The sequence below is a fragment of the Pongo abelii genome, chromosome 16 (genome assembly GCF_028885655.2).
Source record: "Pongo abelii isolate AG06213 chromosome 16, NHGRI_mPonAbe1-v2.0_pri, whole genome shotgun sequence".
In the NCBI taxonomy this organism is placed as follows: domain Eukaryota; kingdom Metazoa; phylum Chordata; class Mammalia; order Primates; family Hominidae; genus Pongo; species Pongo abelii.
The window spans coordinates 103,544,612-103,561,282 of record NC_072001.2 but is presented as its reverse complement, the minus strand read 5'-3'; the positions used below and the strand labels follow the sequence as shown (position 1 = coordinate 103,561,282).

The following is a 16,671-nucleotide window of genomic DNA, read 5'->3' as shown; positions in this document are numbered from 1 at the left end:
CCTGCCTTTCCACCTCTCCCCATTCCCCACCCCGGCCTTCAGTGCCCTCTGTAGGCAAAGGGGGTGGGAGGGGCAGCATCCCAGTCCAGCGCCTCTGCAGCCCGTGGAACCCACGCGGAGCTGGGGTTGCATGGGGTATACGCCGCCCGCCCTAGGGAGCGCAGATCTAGCGGGGATGAAACTGTCAGGGCCCTGGACAGAGGCGCCTTGGCCCCAGTGTAGAAACACTGCATCTGCACCGCTGTGTCGAAGTGTATGTCACGGGAGTACCTGTGTGCGTATAGGTGTTATGTTCTTGGACGTGGAGGTGGGGGAGTGGGCATTCACCTCCCTTCCTTTTGAGTCTTCTCTCTGTACCTGGAACAGGAAGTTTGGAGAGGTACCCAGACAGGCCACGGCTCACCCCACTCTTCTTAGCTGAAACGTAAGAAACAGGAGAGAAAGGGTGTTTGTCTTTGCTTCGTTATACTATTAGTAGGCATTTGTCTGGTGCCCACCCCCAACCAGGCCTGAGGGGTGCTTACATTGGTGATAAACCCTATTCCTGCCCCCAGGAGCTCCCTTGCTGTGGCGGTAACTTCCCTGCCCCGAAGTTCCTGGCCTGTTGCATTTGAGGCACCCGTTAACAGGTGCTCCCAGGGGGAGGGGGGGTTCTTGTGTGCACTTGCCCTGCCTGCGCACACACTTGATCATGTGGCTACACTGGCGCCCAGACGAGCACTCAGCTTCTCCATCGTGCCCCGAAAGCACCACACATGGCCGGCAGATGGGCTGCCCCCAGCGAAGCTTGGTATGGACCCAGAGCATGAACCGCAGGGGTTCTCTGTCTTCTGTCATGACTGGCCTCTGGGGAGGCAGTTTCTGATATTAGTTTGTGTCTGTCCTTCCCAGGCATGAGAAACTGCTCCCCACACCTCCACCTTTTCTTGTGCCACCATCTAGAATTCTCCAGCCCTTACAGAGTCTGTGGCGAGTCCTCGAGAATCTACAAAGCTAGAAGGCCGGGGGTGCAAGGTCTTATGTGAGACCTCTCCTTTCTTCCCAGTGCTGCGGGTATCTCTGTGTGTAGTTTCCTAGATCAGCCTGGCTCTCCTTTCAGGAATTTTCTGAGTTCTGATTAGGATGTGATAGGCTTTTGCTCAGCTGGGAAAAATAGGCAACTTTGGTGAAACAAGGAAAGTGATATAGACCCTTGGAGGGGGCCTGGTAGGAAGGAGGTAATGTGGACCTGGGGCGGGGAATGTGGACCTGAGGGCGGGGAATGTGGACCTGAGGGCGGGGAATGTGGACCTGGGGCGGAGAATGTGGACCTGGGGCTGGGAATGTGGACCTGGGGCGGGGAATGTGGGTTGTGGGCGGGGAATGTGGGTTGTGGGCGGGGAATGTGGGTTGTGGGCGGGGAATGTGGGTTGTGGGCGGGGAATGTGGGTTGTGGGCGGGGAATGTGGGTTGTGGACGGGGAATGTGGGTTGTGGGCGGGGAATGTGGACCTGGGGCGGGGAATGTGGGTTGTGGGCGGGGAAATGTGGGTTGTGGGCGGGGAATGTGGGTTGTGGGTGGGGAATGTGGGTTGTGGGCGGGGAATGTGGGTTGTGGACGGGGAATGTGGGTTGTGGGCGGGGAATGTGGGTTGTGGGCGGGGAATGTGGGTTGTGGGCGGGGAATGTGGGTTGTGGGCGGGGAGGCTTAAGTAGGAGTGAGAAAGCCTCAGATCACTGTAGGGCTCGGGTCAAGGCTGTATCATGTTCTGGGAGGGACTGGAAGGCCCACATCATTTTTCCTGTTTTTGCCAAAGTGTTTAAAGTCTAAGTCACATCATTGTACTGTACATGGAAACATCTGAATCCCATTTGCTGCGGTTTAGTGAGTTTCTGTAGAGGTCAGAGTTTATACTTGGTGTAAAGTTTCCAGCAAGGAGCTATGTGTGAAGGAGCCGAGGTGGAAAGCTGGATAACATTGATTTAAAATCCTCGCAGAATGAGGGCTGGGCCCTGTCATAGATGGCATCTCAGCCAGCTTCTCGGCAAGACTGTCCTTCCCTTTAGCACCATGTGAGGGTGCTGTGCTTTAGATAAAGGAACCTGGCCAACAGGCTGAGTTCAGTGTGTGCCAGTGGCGGGTGTACCTCTAAGACTTCAGCTTTTAAATTCCTGCTGGAGCAGACACTTCTGTTGTTTAGTCTGCCTTGTTCATCCCGTTCGTGTGAGCTGGACATTGGACACTTCCCCCTCCATACATATTGAAGGCAGGAGGGAAGAGACAGTGGGGTGACTTGGAGGTGGACCCTTTGCTTGCAAGGGGGTCCTGAAAGCGTAAGGAAAAGAAAGCAACAGGAATTTGGGCTAACCAAGTTTGCACTGCAGACTAGCTTTCACTTTGGTTCTCAGTTCAGGTGGCTGATGATGTTGTGTTAGTCCCTCTTGACTGTGTGAAGTGGAGATGTGGAGTTGTGTGTGTGTATTTGCTACGACAGCCTCGGCTATAAGGTGTGGGAAGGGAGGCTATAAGTAGATGATTTTTGGTGGCCATGGATGAGGGGCATTTCAAAGTGTCCTTGTATCTAAAAATGAGGAGCAAGAGTCGGGCAAACTTCTTGTAAGTACCAGATAATAAATATTTTAGGCTTTGTGGGCCACATAGCCTTTGTTGCAGCTGCTGAAAGCTGCCCTTTTAGTGTGAAAGCAGCTACAGCTACGGATGGCATACAAGCGAATGGATGTGGCTGCGTTCAACAAAACTTCATTCCGGATGTTGAGTATCACGTTAATTGTTGGTAAGTCCCACTGTATCGAACATCTCCTAAAGGGCTCAGTAGAGAGTGTTGAGTGCCTGGGCTGGGGGCACACAGGTTCTGTTCCATGTTGCATAGAATCTGTGCTATTTGCCTCCAGAGATGTTTGCTATCTGTTTAAAGGAGACGCATTATTAGAATAGATCATTCCTTAGCTGTTTAGGGGCCATGGAAAGTAAAGCACCTGTTCCATTTTTGCTCCTTCTCCTTTTGACAGCAGACAGAGGCATGGGCCTGCGGCATTCCTTTCTTGGTGTCTTATCTTGAAAAGCTGGGCCAGCTGCGCCTTTTGGATCTTCAAAGGCCGTAGACTTAAGTATTAATTGTTTTCTGTTTATGCTTCTTCATTGTATTTACATTTCTAAGAGTCTTTAGAGCATAGGTTTTTTGGAAGTGTTTCTATGAGAATATCATTGCAAAGCATGAACTTCAGGTGTATAAGGAAGGCCTTTCCACTCCACATGAATTTATGTAAGTTCGGATCAGCTGCCTCTGTGATCAGGACTGGATCGTGGAAGGCCAGTGGCATTGGAATCAGGCTGAACTTCACAGGTAGACAGGATAGCAGAGAGGGCACTTCAAGAACAGCATGAGCGTCAGGCTCTGAAAAGAATCTATGCAGCTTGTCTGAAGTGAGTGGCTGGAGGACTTGTTTTAGGAAGAGTGAACGAGAGGAGGGGAGGGCTGGAGGCCCCTGCTGTTGGGTTTGGTCTGCCAAGCAGCGGCCATCCTTCCTTGGATGATACTCACAAAGCTTGGGAAGGCCACCCACTGGAATGTGTCCACCCCTTCTCGGCCAAGGCTGTGGCCTGCCAGGGGCACACTGTGAGATGGTGGGACCAGACAGACCACCAAGGAGCTCTGGGCTGCAAAACATTTAGCCATAACCGCGTTCCAGGCCACCTTGAAGGACTGTGAGAAGGTCAGGGATCCTCCTACCATAGCTCCTCTGTTGTCACAGCCACATGCTGTAGGACTCTTATTTGGAATCACTGGGGTCAGTCTGGTGGCCCAGCCCACCCTCACTCTGGCTGCAGACCATGTGTCCATGTTGGTAGCACGTCATTTGTGGCACATGGGACATTCATAGTTCTGTACAGCTGTTCCAGTCCACTTGAGAACTTTTAGAGAATGCTCACCTCTAATTTATAGGGGAGCAAGTGTAGTCCAGATAAGAATAGATGGGGGCAGCCAGGTGCGGTGGCTTATACCTGTAATCCCAGCACTTTGGAAGGCCGAGGCAGGCGGACCAGCAGGTCAGGAGCTCAAGACCAGTCTGGCCAACATGGTGAAACCTCATCTCTACTAAAGATAAAAAAATTAGCTGGGCATGGTGGTGGGCACCTGTAATCCCAGCTACTCGGGAGGCTGAGGCAGGAGAATCACTTGAACCTGGGAGGTGGAGCTTGCAGTGAGGTGAGATCCCGCCAATGCACTCCAGCCTGGGTGAGCTCAGCCAGCTGATGAGTAGGCAGCTTAGGTTAGAAGTGTTGGGGACCCCACTTTTAAGAGGGCAGCCTGCATTTGTACGACTCCTGTGATGAAGAAGCAGGTTTGGGATGTTACTACCTGTTTCTTTAGAAAAGAGTTATCAAACCCTTTTGATTGATTGATTTACAAAATTGCCCAGCTTTATAATGCAGCCTACTCGATGGAGAACAGCTGAGTAGGAATTAGTCTTGTCAAAAATTATATGGTGTGGAGACCCATTGGAAGGGACTGCATTATAATACATCATTATATTGAGACAGGTCTGAGGAAGGTACATAGTCCTAAGTGATTACTTAGTATTGCTGAGGGATTGATCGTGTGCAGAATAAATATGTTTGGAGAATACAAAGCACATATATAGAACTTTGTAAAAAGCAACAATTGAGTGGAAGTTAAGGGGCACTTTGGCAGGAATGGAAGAAGGGCAAGGACAGTTTCGTGAAGTTTAGAGGCACGAAAGTATTGGAGGGAAGAACTCAGAAAGTTCTAAGGCCTCTGGCTGCCACCTCTGGAACAACATTCCTGTGGCCTTGTGGTGGCTTCTCTTTGTCCCCGTTTGTCCTCTCCAGCCCTGCATACTCTTGTGTTCCTCCTGATTGCCCAGGGCTCCATCCAGCTGCAGCTCTCCAGGGCTGGGCTGACTCCTCTTAGGATACCAGGCACTGACTGCCCTGCACCAAGCTGCCCACCAGCATCGTCTAGGACACATATTAGATTTTCCCACTTTGAACTTTTGTTGACAACATTTAAAAACAAATGAAAAAGAAGTAAAAGATGGGATGATGAACTGAAGCAGTCTTCTTTGACTGATTGCATTCTTGGAGCTTATTTCCTGAACTCTGAAATGCTGCAGCTGCCTGATCTTGGATGTGTGTGATGGGGAAGATGTTTTTTGCAGCCAGTACATCTGAGGGAACCATGCAGAGTGGTTGGTTAACTTTTCCCTGGACCTGCTTCTGTGCACAGCTCCCTAGGTGCATAGTCACATTCTTGCTTCTTGGGAAATGAAATTATATGGCCATTTGGAGCTGTGATCTTGAGCGAGTCACTTAACTCCTTTGAACCTTTCTGCCTGCAGCCATACAGGGGTAAATAACATGGGCCCCGCAAGGCTGTTGCTAGAATGGAAGACAATAAAGTCTGTGAAATCATTTAGTGAGAGCCTGGCACATTAAGGCATTAAAAACAGGCTGCTTCTCCTGCCCCGCAGGCTGTTCCCAGACTTTTCTAGTTATACATCAGCTGATCAGTCATCACTGTTGCCTGAATGAGCGGATCATTATCACACACCTGCCATGTGCAGGATGCTCTGGTAGGCACCCAGCAAGGCTCAGAGAGAAAGACAATGCAAGCCCTGTCTGGGAAGACAGTCCCAGCCTCCTGGAGGTAGGTGCGCTGGAGCCTGGAACTGGGCAGGGCGGGGCTTTGGGAGGGAGGAGGGTAGGCTTCAGATTCCAGGAGGGAGGAGTGACTGAAAAGTCACCGAGGCCCCGTTGTCCTGAGATAAGGGACCCATGAGTGGATTTGTGGGGTGGTGGTTTTAAGGGAGAGATGGGGGTAGAGGAACTGAACTGGCAGGCATGTGGATTAAATGGGGCAGGTCTCCGGGTGCCAACCAAAGGCATTTGGACTTGATCCTAGAGCAGTGGTTCTCAACCTTGAGCCGGCGTTACAGTCCCCTGGAGGGCCCGTTAAACTGACTGCTGGGCCCCATCCAGGAGTTTTTGATGTAGCAGGTCTGGGGTGGGCCTGAGAGCTTGCATTTCTCACAAGCTCCCCAGGGGATGCTGATGCTGCCGTTCTGGGAGGGCACTCTGAGTGTCACGGCTGAGAGGCAATGGAGGATGGGTAGTTGGGGAATCCTGGGGCTAGCCGTATGGGGAGGACTGGACGAGGGGAGCCCTTAGAGCAGGGAGGTGACCAGGCTCAAGTCTCCGACCATGGCAAGCCTCAGAAAGGAAGGAAGACCACACAAGAGGGACTCTGGGAGTCCTTTTTGGCTGGCTGGCACTGACTAGTGGTCTGAAAGGGCTGACACTGAAGTGAGGGACCCCCACATTACCAAAGAGAGGCCTGCTTTGGGAAGAAGACCAAGCATCTGTGCTCAGGCATTTCACATTCAAAGTGGCGGCGGGACCGGGGGAGGGGCCCTCCGGGTGGTGCCTCAGAAGGGGTGCAGGTTGGGAAGCCCCACGTGGCCGTGTTGCGTGGGGGAGGCTCCTTCCACGGAAAGAGGTGCATGCCCGCTGGAGAGTCAGAGGCAGGACGGGAGGATCGAAAGAGGTGCGTGCCCGCTGGAGAGTGAGAGGCAGGACGGGAGGATCGAAAGAGGTGCGTGCCCACTGGAGAGTGAGAGGCAGGACGGGAAGATCTGCAGTTATAGGGTGGCTTTTACTTTTTGGAAGCAGATTGGTCCCTACAGGAAGCAAACTCACCACCCCGTTGGCCCTATCCTCTCAACCCATCTTGACCTAGAGAAGGAGACCTAAGACCCACTCGTGTTAACTGAGGAGCTGCAGACTCCTGAAGAAAGGGGATTCCATTGCGGGCTTTGTGGAATCATGTGACTTTGTCCCCTGCCACAGAGGCATGCTGCTCTGAAGCATACAGGACCGACTTTCTCTGTTATCTTAACTGCATTTTCTAAGCTATGCCGAGAACATGTGCTAACTTTAGGTGATAAAAACCTCTATGTCTTTCACACTCTCCACACTGCAGTGAGAGCTAGTCCTGCTTCAGGCAGGAGGTGGTGTGGAGTGAACAATGCCTGATTTACAACTCTGTCTTAATAGAACTCTTCAAAGCAAGTACCCACAACAAAGAGAGTTGAAAGGTAACCACTCACAACTGCTGAAATATCAAGTTATTGCCTGATCCATTTTATTTGACCCACACTTATAGTATAGCATACCAAATCCTGCAAAACTTAAGATTTCTCTTTTAAGAGCACCATTTCATTGGGGGCTTTATTATATGCCTTAAAACCAAGGGGCTTCAGGGCTGCCAGTTCTGTCTGCCATAGGCATTTATTTCTACAAAGTTTGTCTCTTTGGAGGACGGTTGCAGGCCTCTTGTATCTAAGGCACAGGCTCATCTCTGGTGTTTCTTCGTCACCATCAATGGGACAGAAGAGGCCTTGGACAGACATTTCCCTGAGTCTCCCTTCTCCGCATAGATGGTGACTGCAGGAGTCACACAGATCCAAGAAGCCCTGCTCAGCTCTTGGGGCCACGTGCAGTGGTGGGTTAGAAGCAAGGGCAGTGGGCAGAGCTCCATAGAGGAAGGCCCGGGTTCCAAATCCGAGGACCTCTCCACATGGAATCAAGGCAGTAGGTGTCCAGGGTCTCCAGCACCCAGTTGAAAGCTAGGACGGCACTTCTCAACCCTGGCTACACATTGAATTTTCCTGGTCACCTTTGAAAAAATATCAGTGCCTGGACTCCACCCCAGAGATTCTGATTCACTTGGCCTGGAGTAGGGGCTGAGGCATCAGGAGTTTTCAAAGCTCCCCAAATCATATCAGTATGTAGCCGGGAATGAGAAGCCCTGAGCAAGGGGGCTGCAGGCAGTCCATGCAGGTAACTGCGTTGTCAGTCTCATTTTTTCTTTTTGAGTAACTGTTATGTGGCAGACATTGGCAAAAACAGGAGGAATAATTCTGATCTTGCCTCAATGGAACAAACTGTTAGGTCGTGCAAATGTCCTATAACATGGGGTAGTGGGCTGGAATGTAAGAGTGCAGGGGGCTGCAGGGAGGGGGGTTTATTTAGGGAAGACAGGTCAGAGAGAAGGAAGGCTGGTGGGTATTTTGGGGTGAGACTGTGTGTAATGCACAGGTGGCACTTCTCAACAGGACGTTTGACCACTGGTGGCGTGCTGGCAATGGCAGTGTTAGAGATGCTTGAAGGAGTCTAGGGACAGTGAGACAGGGAGGAGGAAGCAGGGCCCTTCCTCATGCAGGTTCCCAGGGTGAGGGCCCTGTGCAACCCCTCCCTCCTGGTGCTAGCCTGGCCACATCCCTGCTCGAGGTCGGGGCCCAAGAGGGCAAGTGGCTGCCAGGGCGAGTACCCACTAGTCCATTCATCCATCTTTCCCCAGCATTGCTGTTTTCTTCCTTAAGTTTATAGAAACCAGCACATGGGGCCCCTGAGAATTGTAAAGAAAAACCTTCCCTAAGGTGCTAAGTGAAGCTTTGCATGTATATATAAGTGTGTATGTGTAGGATTTCTCACCAAGGTGAGATCTCCCTGTCTTTAAAAACTTGTATCAGCTTAGAACTAACAGCTAACTGCTTTTTATGCCGGGGTTTGTGAATGCAAACTCTAGACTGAACAAATAATAACTAGCTTTGAAAGTGCTAGATCCTGGGGGGGCTTTGACCCACAGCCAGGGTGTTTCCAAATGAGTCCAGCCCCTCATTAGAGTGAAGTGTATCCTCTAGGGAGCAGGCGGGGGTCCTCCCACGTGGGGCTCTGTCCCACGCGCTGTGCCGTACCCTGCTCACTCTATCTTGACCGCGGAAGTTTTCGGGTGTTATGCACCGAGGCTGCATTGTGCACTGCTATGTTGGAGCTCTGCAGATCCCACTGTGGCCACCCTCTTCCATTTCTTCAGTTTCCCCAAAGTTTCCTGGTGAACAAACTCAAGTTTTCACTTTGAAAGAGAGGGAAGAAAGCTGTGCTCTCCTGCAGGTCACACAGTGCCACTTTGAGACAGTTTTATTTGGGCAGTAAAATCTTTGAGTTGTTCTTGGCAAAAGTTCTAATGAAATGGAAACCCTGAAATATGCTTAGAGCGGTAAGTATGGCCTCACCCTGTATCTTGGGGACACAAGGTTGTAGGCGATCTTATCAGTTGATCTGATTTACTTTCCAGGAATCTTGGTACCGGTGCATCCTTTCAGAACGTAGAGGGGGTGTCTATCTCATTTGGCTTAAGTGAGTTTTATACTTGAGACTGGAGTTAGCTCTGTGTGTGGTGGGGAGTGCTGCTTCTCCAAGTGTGGTCCCTGTATTACATGGAAACTTCTTAGAAATGCACATTCTTGGGCTCCAGCAGGACCTCCAGGTGATTTGGGCGCATGCTGGACTTTGAGAACCAATGGTGTAGTGTGTCATGGCTTTTGAAAAGTGAGGGTGGAAGAGGGAGACACGAAAGGATGTCATGGCCCCCTGAGACTCATCCGCCAGATCTCCTGAATCTGCGATCAAAGGCGGTTCGGGATTGTTCCCAGGAGAAGGGGATGTTGACTGCATCAATCAGTGTACAAACCAGGTCCTCCCCTGGCCCTGCCTGGGTTCGATTTCCTTGAGAGATTTACCATTTTGACTCCACATAAGAAGGGAAACTAGCAGCAGGTGCCTGCTGAAGGAGGGCAAATTGTTTTGATGCTGTCAAAACAATGCTAGTGTTACTCTTAATATACCCAGGGATAAGATACATTTTTCCATTAGGGATATAAATGTCATTCCCAACAATCTCAGTGTTACCTCCCAGGTGGACTTTTGGGGGGATGATTTTTAAAGTAACTTGAAAAACAATTTTAAAATTAAAAATTTGATAATGAAGTAGTTCATCTTCTCTGAAAGCCAACATGGAAAATGGATGCTGTTGTATCTGTCTCTGTACCCCCACCCCCAATGCAGCTGCTCTGTGGTATGTTTGTAAGTCACACAGAAGCTCACTCTTGGGCTCAGGTAAATCTGACCAATTTGCAAAGAAAAGAGCCCAGACATGGAAAACCAAATCACAGCAAGGTGGTCTTGCCTGCCCCTCTGGGGGGCCATGGGTGTGTGTGAGTGAGGATGACCGACATCGCGTTTCCTTCTCCTTTCTGGACAGGTTGGCCTCATTCAGCTTGGGCAGGAGCAGGTGCTAATCCAGCCCCTCAACAACTCCCAGGGCCCATTCAGTGGACGAGAGCATCTGATCAGGCGCAAATGGTCCTTGACCCCCAGCCCTTCTGCCGAGGCCCAGAGACCCGGGCAGCTCTGCAAGGTTCTACCAGGTGAGTCGGGGCAGCAGCATGACCAGCTTAGAACACACGCACAGCCCGCATCCTTTGTGTGTCTCCAAATGCACTGAAGCCACGTGAGTGAGAACTTACCTTCCCCTGTATTTCAAAAGCTGTTTTATTGCCCTGAGACCACTTCCTTTTCCTGTCTATGTGTCTTAGTGTCGGCAGTCCTTTGAAAAAGTCATCGTTTTGTTTCTGCAAGGAACCCAGGATCTCTTTCATGCAGTCCCTCAATTTTATATATCAAGAGCAAGTTGAGGTCCAAAAAACCTTGTAGCCGAGCTTGGATAAGAATTCCCTCCTCCTGGTGTCCTGGCCAGGAGCTCACTCTTAATAATACAGCGCTCCCGAGTTCTGGCTGCACTAACTAAAGCCACCTGGGATGCCTCTGAAGCAGTGATTCGATTCTCGATTCTTGCAGTGTGGCCCCCGGGCCGGCAGCATCAGCATCACCTGGGAACTTGTTAGAAATGCACATTTTCAGGCCAGACCTGTGAATCAGAAACCCTGCGGGAGGGTCCAGTCATCTGTAGTTTCACGGGTCCTCCAGGGGATTTAGATGTGTGCTAAAGTGTGAGAACCACTGCTTTAAAAAATGCCATGCACTGGCATGTCCCCCAACATCCTGATCTTTTTTAGCCTGGGGTATGATTTGGGTGCCAGTGTTTTTGAAAGTGATTTTAAGATGCAGTGTGGGGGGAGAACCTGGGGCTCTTATACTCTGGGTCTCTCTTTGAACAACCCGAATGTGGATGACCTGTCACCTGTTTAAGGACATTTCATGGGGCTACAAATGTCCCCAGATGAAGTTGGAGCACAGGTGGCATTTCCTCCCAGGAGATCGTGGGACCCCACTGCTGACTTCTGGAAGTTGTGCTTCTGTAGTTTAAAGACTTACCTTTGTGTGAAAATGCAGTGTGTCTTGGTTTAGGATTCTGGTGACATTGGAAACAATGTGCCTTGGTTTAGTATCCTGGTGACATTGGGAATAATGTGACTGCTTTAGAATTACCTTGTTATTTGTAAACAAGTTTTGCAGTTGAGCTCAGCTTCTGTGTGTGGACTTGATGGAAGTACATTGACTTTCTCCTTAGCCTAGTCTAGGTGGGCATTAGAGGTGATGGTGCTAGATAGAGGGCATCTCTGAAACCTCAAGAGAGCTTTGAGTCTCAAATGGAGACATTAGGGTTTTTCTGTTCTTTCTGCATCCTTTCAAAAGTAAGGAAGACCTCATGAAATTACTAGCACCTAAAAAATACCTTTTAATAGGAAACAGGGTCTTTGGTAAGTCTGACAGTTGGTTGTGTGTGGGCTTGATGTCAGTATGGCTTTTTTTTTTTTTGGAGACATGGTCTCACTCTGTCACCCAGGCTGGAGTGCAGTGGTGTGATCATGGCTTGCCACAGCCTTGACCTCCTGCACTCAGGTGATCCTCCCTCCTGAGTAGCTGGGACCACAGGTGTGCACCACCACACCTGGCTAATTTTTGTTTTGGTAGAGATGGGGTTTCGCTGTGTTGCCCAGGCTGGTCTTGAACCCCTGGGCCCAAGTGATCCTCTCGCCTTGGCCTGCCAAAGTCCTAGGATTATAGGTATGGAGCCACTATGCCCGGCACCCCGCAGTGTGCTATTTTTAACCTGAGCCCCTGACCCTACCTAGTTCTGTCTTGATGTACCGCCACAGAGGCAGAGGGATTTCTCTACGGCAGTGGTTCTCAGCCCTGGCTGTACCTTAGCATCACCTGGGAAGCTTTAACAGCTACTCACGCCTGGGTCCCACCCACAGAGAACCACTTTAATTAGACATCCTGGGGACACCTGGCAAAGTAAAGGCTCCCAGGTGGTTCTGATGTTCAGCTGGTGTTGAAAACCACATCGCTAAGGACTGTTAAACCTGAGGAATAGCACCTGTGGGCCATTGGGAGTGGATTTTCCCATTTGAGCACCTTCAAGCAGGGCCATGCAATGAAACAAAGGACAGATGTGTCGTCTTCTCGCTGTTCTCTCTGCTCACGCCACCATTCATCAGCCGCTAGTCCATGGTCAGAACTCAGCGTGCTTGTAGGTGAGATAATGGGATGTTTGTCTAATGACCACCTTCCGTCCTCTTTAGTGATGTGATACTGAGGATCACTGATAACATGATAAATGGTGCTTGTGTTTGCATTTCTGTCCCTAAGGAGAGTTTTGAGGCATTCTTTTGATAGACGGTTTAGCCTTTAATGAGGAAATAAAATTAACAAAATCAGAGTGGGGTGGATGTGATGGAAAAAGTTAAAACAAGAGCAGCCATGCAAGACTGTAGGGAGAAATTTCTGAGCCTGCTTAAAAATACAATCTCTCCTTCCCTGCTCTCAAACCTTGCATCAGCTTGCTTTTTGGTGCAGGAGTAATGTGCGTATTTCAGGTTGTGCCAGACTCAGGCTCTGCACTAGTCAGGAACACAGACACAGAGGAGAATTACATATTTTGCTTCTGGTCCTTCTTGCATTGCATGAAATATTCAGTAAATGTGGCTGTCCTGAGAATGACAATGGGCCTTTTAATAGGCTGAGCTAATGAGCAGTCAGTTAGGCCCTATCTAGTTTGGATTAGCTTTCAAACATCAGGAGTTTAGAAATCGGGAAAATTAATTTACTGGGACATCTGCAAAGTACATTCTTTAAGTTTCCTAGAAGTTTCCTAATCTTTCCTAGAAAGATTAATCAGATTAATCCAAGATTTCCCATGGGAACATGCTCTTCCTGGCTGAACATGGCAGCCATAGGTTTCATGCCCTGTTGTTGACCCTGTGTTATGATAGCCTTGGACATGGTCTGAGAGTAGCCTTGCCAGCTCTTGTAGGTGAGGAGGAGTCTAAGAAACTTCCTCCATGAAGCACTCAGTGTACTTGAAAGGTAAACCTAGGTGAGCCGCTGTGCTGAGTAGGGTTTTATGTCTGAGCAGGGTTGGTGGCTAGAAGGACTGACACAGCAAAGGCCACCTGGGAACTGTTTCTTTCCCTTGGATACTACTGAGGTTGCATTTCTAATGGTCTTTGGGGCTTCAGGCGAGGGGACAGGCTGATGCTGTTTCCTACATTGCTCCTTATTTTGGGGGCCTGGTAAACTGATCCATAAAATAGCACTCCAGGTTGGAACTTGGCAAACTAAAATGGTACCTTGGATATTTTGAAATGTTCCTCGATTTTTAAAAAGCTATTTTGACTTCAAACCTTTTAATCTTCCTTCTGTGCTTGTTTTAATTTCTCCATTATGATTCAGTTTAGAATCTTCCTCCCAGCATTTTCATGCTCTTACGTAACTATGAATCTTCCTCTCCTCCCCCATGGTGTATTTCACATGTCTGTGGTAGAAGTAGATGGTGAAATAGAAGAGTAATTTTCCATTAGCATTTACAGTATAGGAATCCTGCAACATGCTGAGTGGTGGTGTGCTCACTGGAATGTGATTATGCCTCCAACTGTGCTTTCTGTGAAGCATTGATGTCTATAGGTTAAGTTCTGTTATCATTGTTTTAAAAAATCATTGTGGTTATTTTCTAGTATTGTCTTGTTCATTTATAGCATTATAAAGATAATGTCAATGAGTATTTGGTGGATGCTGTAACTCTTTAGAAACTGTGTATTGCTAATTTATGGAAGAATTTGCGTGTATAATACGTGTATATCCTCTAATGCACAATTGGTCAGGTCTTGTGCTTTGTACCAATTATGCCTAGTGTTCCATTATTGGAACGCTAAGCTTGTGGGAGTTATTTATACCCTACTGCTCAAGGTCATCACCAAGGTCTGAGTTTTCACAAAAAAAATGTACAACCTCAGGCATAAATGGGTTAAGATTCATTCGGTTGGAAACGACAGAAATCAAACTGGCTTAAACACTAAAGACATCATTGACATGAGTTCATGGAGCTGATGAGTAAAGCAGGAGGTTGGACATCAGGTAACACTTACCCAAGCTTCACTTCTCTGTCGTCACTTCTTTGTATGACACCCTCTGTCCTCACCTGGCTCCGCTTAGGGTGACCAAGAGGCAGCTAGGTTGAGGTCAACCATTCTGTTTAATTGGGATGAGGAGGTCAACCGTTCTTTTTAATTAGGATGAGGAGGTCAAACGTTCTGTTTAATTAGGATGAGGAGGTCAACCGTTCTGTTTAATTGGGATTTGAAGTGGGTTGGCTTGGATTGGGTTTGCCACTAGCTGCAAAGGTTTATGGCAGGCTTAGGTTTCTCCTCATAAAGAGCGTAGGTGCCAGTACTCATGTGACTATGCAGATGCCTCTCTGTTTCCATCCCTGTCCTGACTTTTGCCAGCCATCACACACTTGGTAAAAGTCTGGAGTAGATTTAGGCCATCTCAAATCCAGGTGTAATCCATTATTCCAGCCCACACAGTTAACAATTGGCTGTTTCCTCCTTATTTCCACAGCTTAGATGCTAATTAGCTTCTCATTCCACCTGTGCCCCGGGGACAACTGTAGCTGTTTTTTTTTTGTTTTTTTTTAATTTTTTTTTCTTTTTATTATTATTATTATACTTTAGGCTCTATGGTACATGTGCGCAACGTGCAGGTAAGTTACATATGTATACATGTGCCATGCTGGTGCGCTGCACCCACCAACTCGTCATCTAGCATTAGGTATATCTCCCAATGCTATCCCTCCCCCCTCCCCCCACCCCACAACAGTCCCGAAGTGTGATGTTCCCCTTCCTGTGTCCATGTGTTCTCATTGTTCAGTTCCCACCTATGAGTGAAAATATGCGGTGTTTGGTTTTTTGTTCTTGCGATAGTTTACTGAGAATGATGATTTCCAATTTCATCCATGTCCCTACAAAGGACGTGAACTCATCATTTTTTATGGCTGCATGGTATTCCATGGTGTATATGTGCCACATTTGTAGCTGTTGATCTTTGCTCAGCAAGGGCCAATCCTCTGAAATTTGGTTCCTCTACACTTCTTTGAGACCTTAGCTCTCCCAGTGGATAAAATAAAATATGATTTTGTAGTGTATGCAGTGTTCTTTGCTGTAAAAGTGGTAGTTGGAGTCTTTCCTGTCCTTCTATATCTTAACTGGAAGCAGAACCTAAAAGGAATGGCATTAAATTGCTACTTTGAGTTTCTTCAAGTTAATATTTTAAATATTTATTTGCATATAAATGTTAACTTTATAAGTAGACATCAATAGTTTAAGGATTATTATTCTACAAAGAGAAAAAAGAACCATGGTAGGGGCCCAGTTCTGTTTCCCTTTGGTGTAACCCCAGAAGAAGAGTCCCTTAATGTCCCTGTGCTTCTGTGTTTGGAGCAAAGAGGCTGCTCCAAAGCTGCACAGACCCAGGGGCTTAACAGAAATGTATTGTTTTGTTGGTATTTATTATTCATAGTTCTGGAGGCCAAAAGTGTGAGGTCAAGGTGTTGACAGGGTTGGTTCCTTCTGAGGCTATGAGGAAAGGATCTGTTCCAGGCTTCTCTCCTTGGCTTGCAGATGGCTATTGCGTTAGTCAATTTGTGTTGCCCTGAAGGAATACCTGAGGCTGGGTAATTTATACAGAAAAGAGGTTTATTTTGGCTCAGAGTTCTACAGAGTGTACACAAAGCGTAGTGTCAGTATCTGCTTCTGGTGGAAGATGAAGGGGAGCCAGCATGTCACATGGGGAGAGAAGGGAGCAAGAGAGAAGGAAACGAGAGAGAGCGAAGAGGTGAGGGTCTTTTTAAACAGCCAACTCTTGCATGATCTGTTGGAGTGAGAACTCACTCATCACCATGGGGATGGCACTAAGCCATTCGTGAGGGATCCGCCACCTCCCACTAGGCTCCACCTCCAGCATTGGGCAGCACGTTTCGTTACGAGATCTGGAGGGGACGCACATCCAGACCGTACTGGCCGTCTCCTCACTGTGTCTTCACATGGTCATCTGGAGGGACGCACATCCAGACCGTATTGGCCGTCTCCTCACTGTGTCTTCACGTGGTCATCTGGAGGGGACGCACATCCAGACCGTACTGGCCGTCTCCTCACTGTGTCTTCACGTGGTCATCTGGAGGGACGCACATCCAGACCGTACTGGCCGTCTCCTCACTGTGTCTTCACGTGGTCACCTGGAGGGGATGCACATCCAGACCGTACTGGCCGTCTCCTCACTGTGTCTCCACGTGGTCATCTGGAGGGGATGCACATCCAGACCGTACTGGCCGTCTCCTCACTGTGTCTCCACGTGGTCATCTGGAGGGGATGCACATCCAGACCGTACTGGCCGTCTCCTCACTGTGTCTCCACGTGGTCATCTGGAGGGGATGCACATCCAGACCGTACTGGCCGTCTCCTCACTGTGTCTTCACGTGGTCATCTGGAGGGGACGCACATCCAGACC

General features: G+C 48.9%; 1 protein-coding gene across 3 annotated transcripts in view; it reads left to right on the top strand.

Moving 5' to 3' along the window:
- ADAMTS17 (ADAM metallopeptidase with thrombospondin type 1 motif 17) overlaps positions 1 to 16,671 on the top strand; it is a 367,718-nt gene that overhangs the window by 1,120 nt on the left and 349,927 nt on the right. For all 3 annotated transcript variants that reach the window (XM_024232909.3, XM_063716750.1, XM_063716751.1), the window contains exon 3: positions 10,124 to 10,289. In XM_024232909.3, coding sequence (XP_024088677.2) covers positions 10,124 to 10,289 — 166 coding nt within the window. The remainder of the gene's footprint in view (positions 1 to 10,123; positions 10,290 to 16,671) is intronic.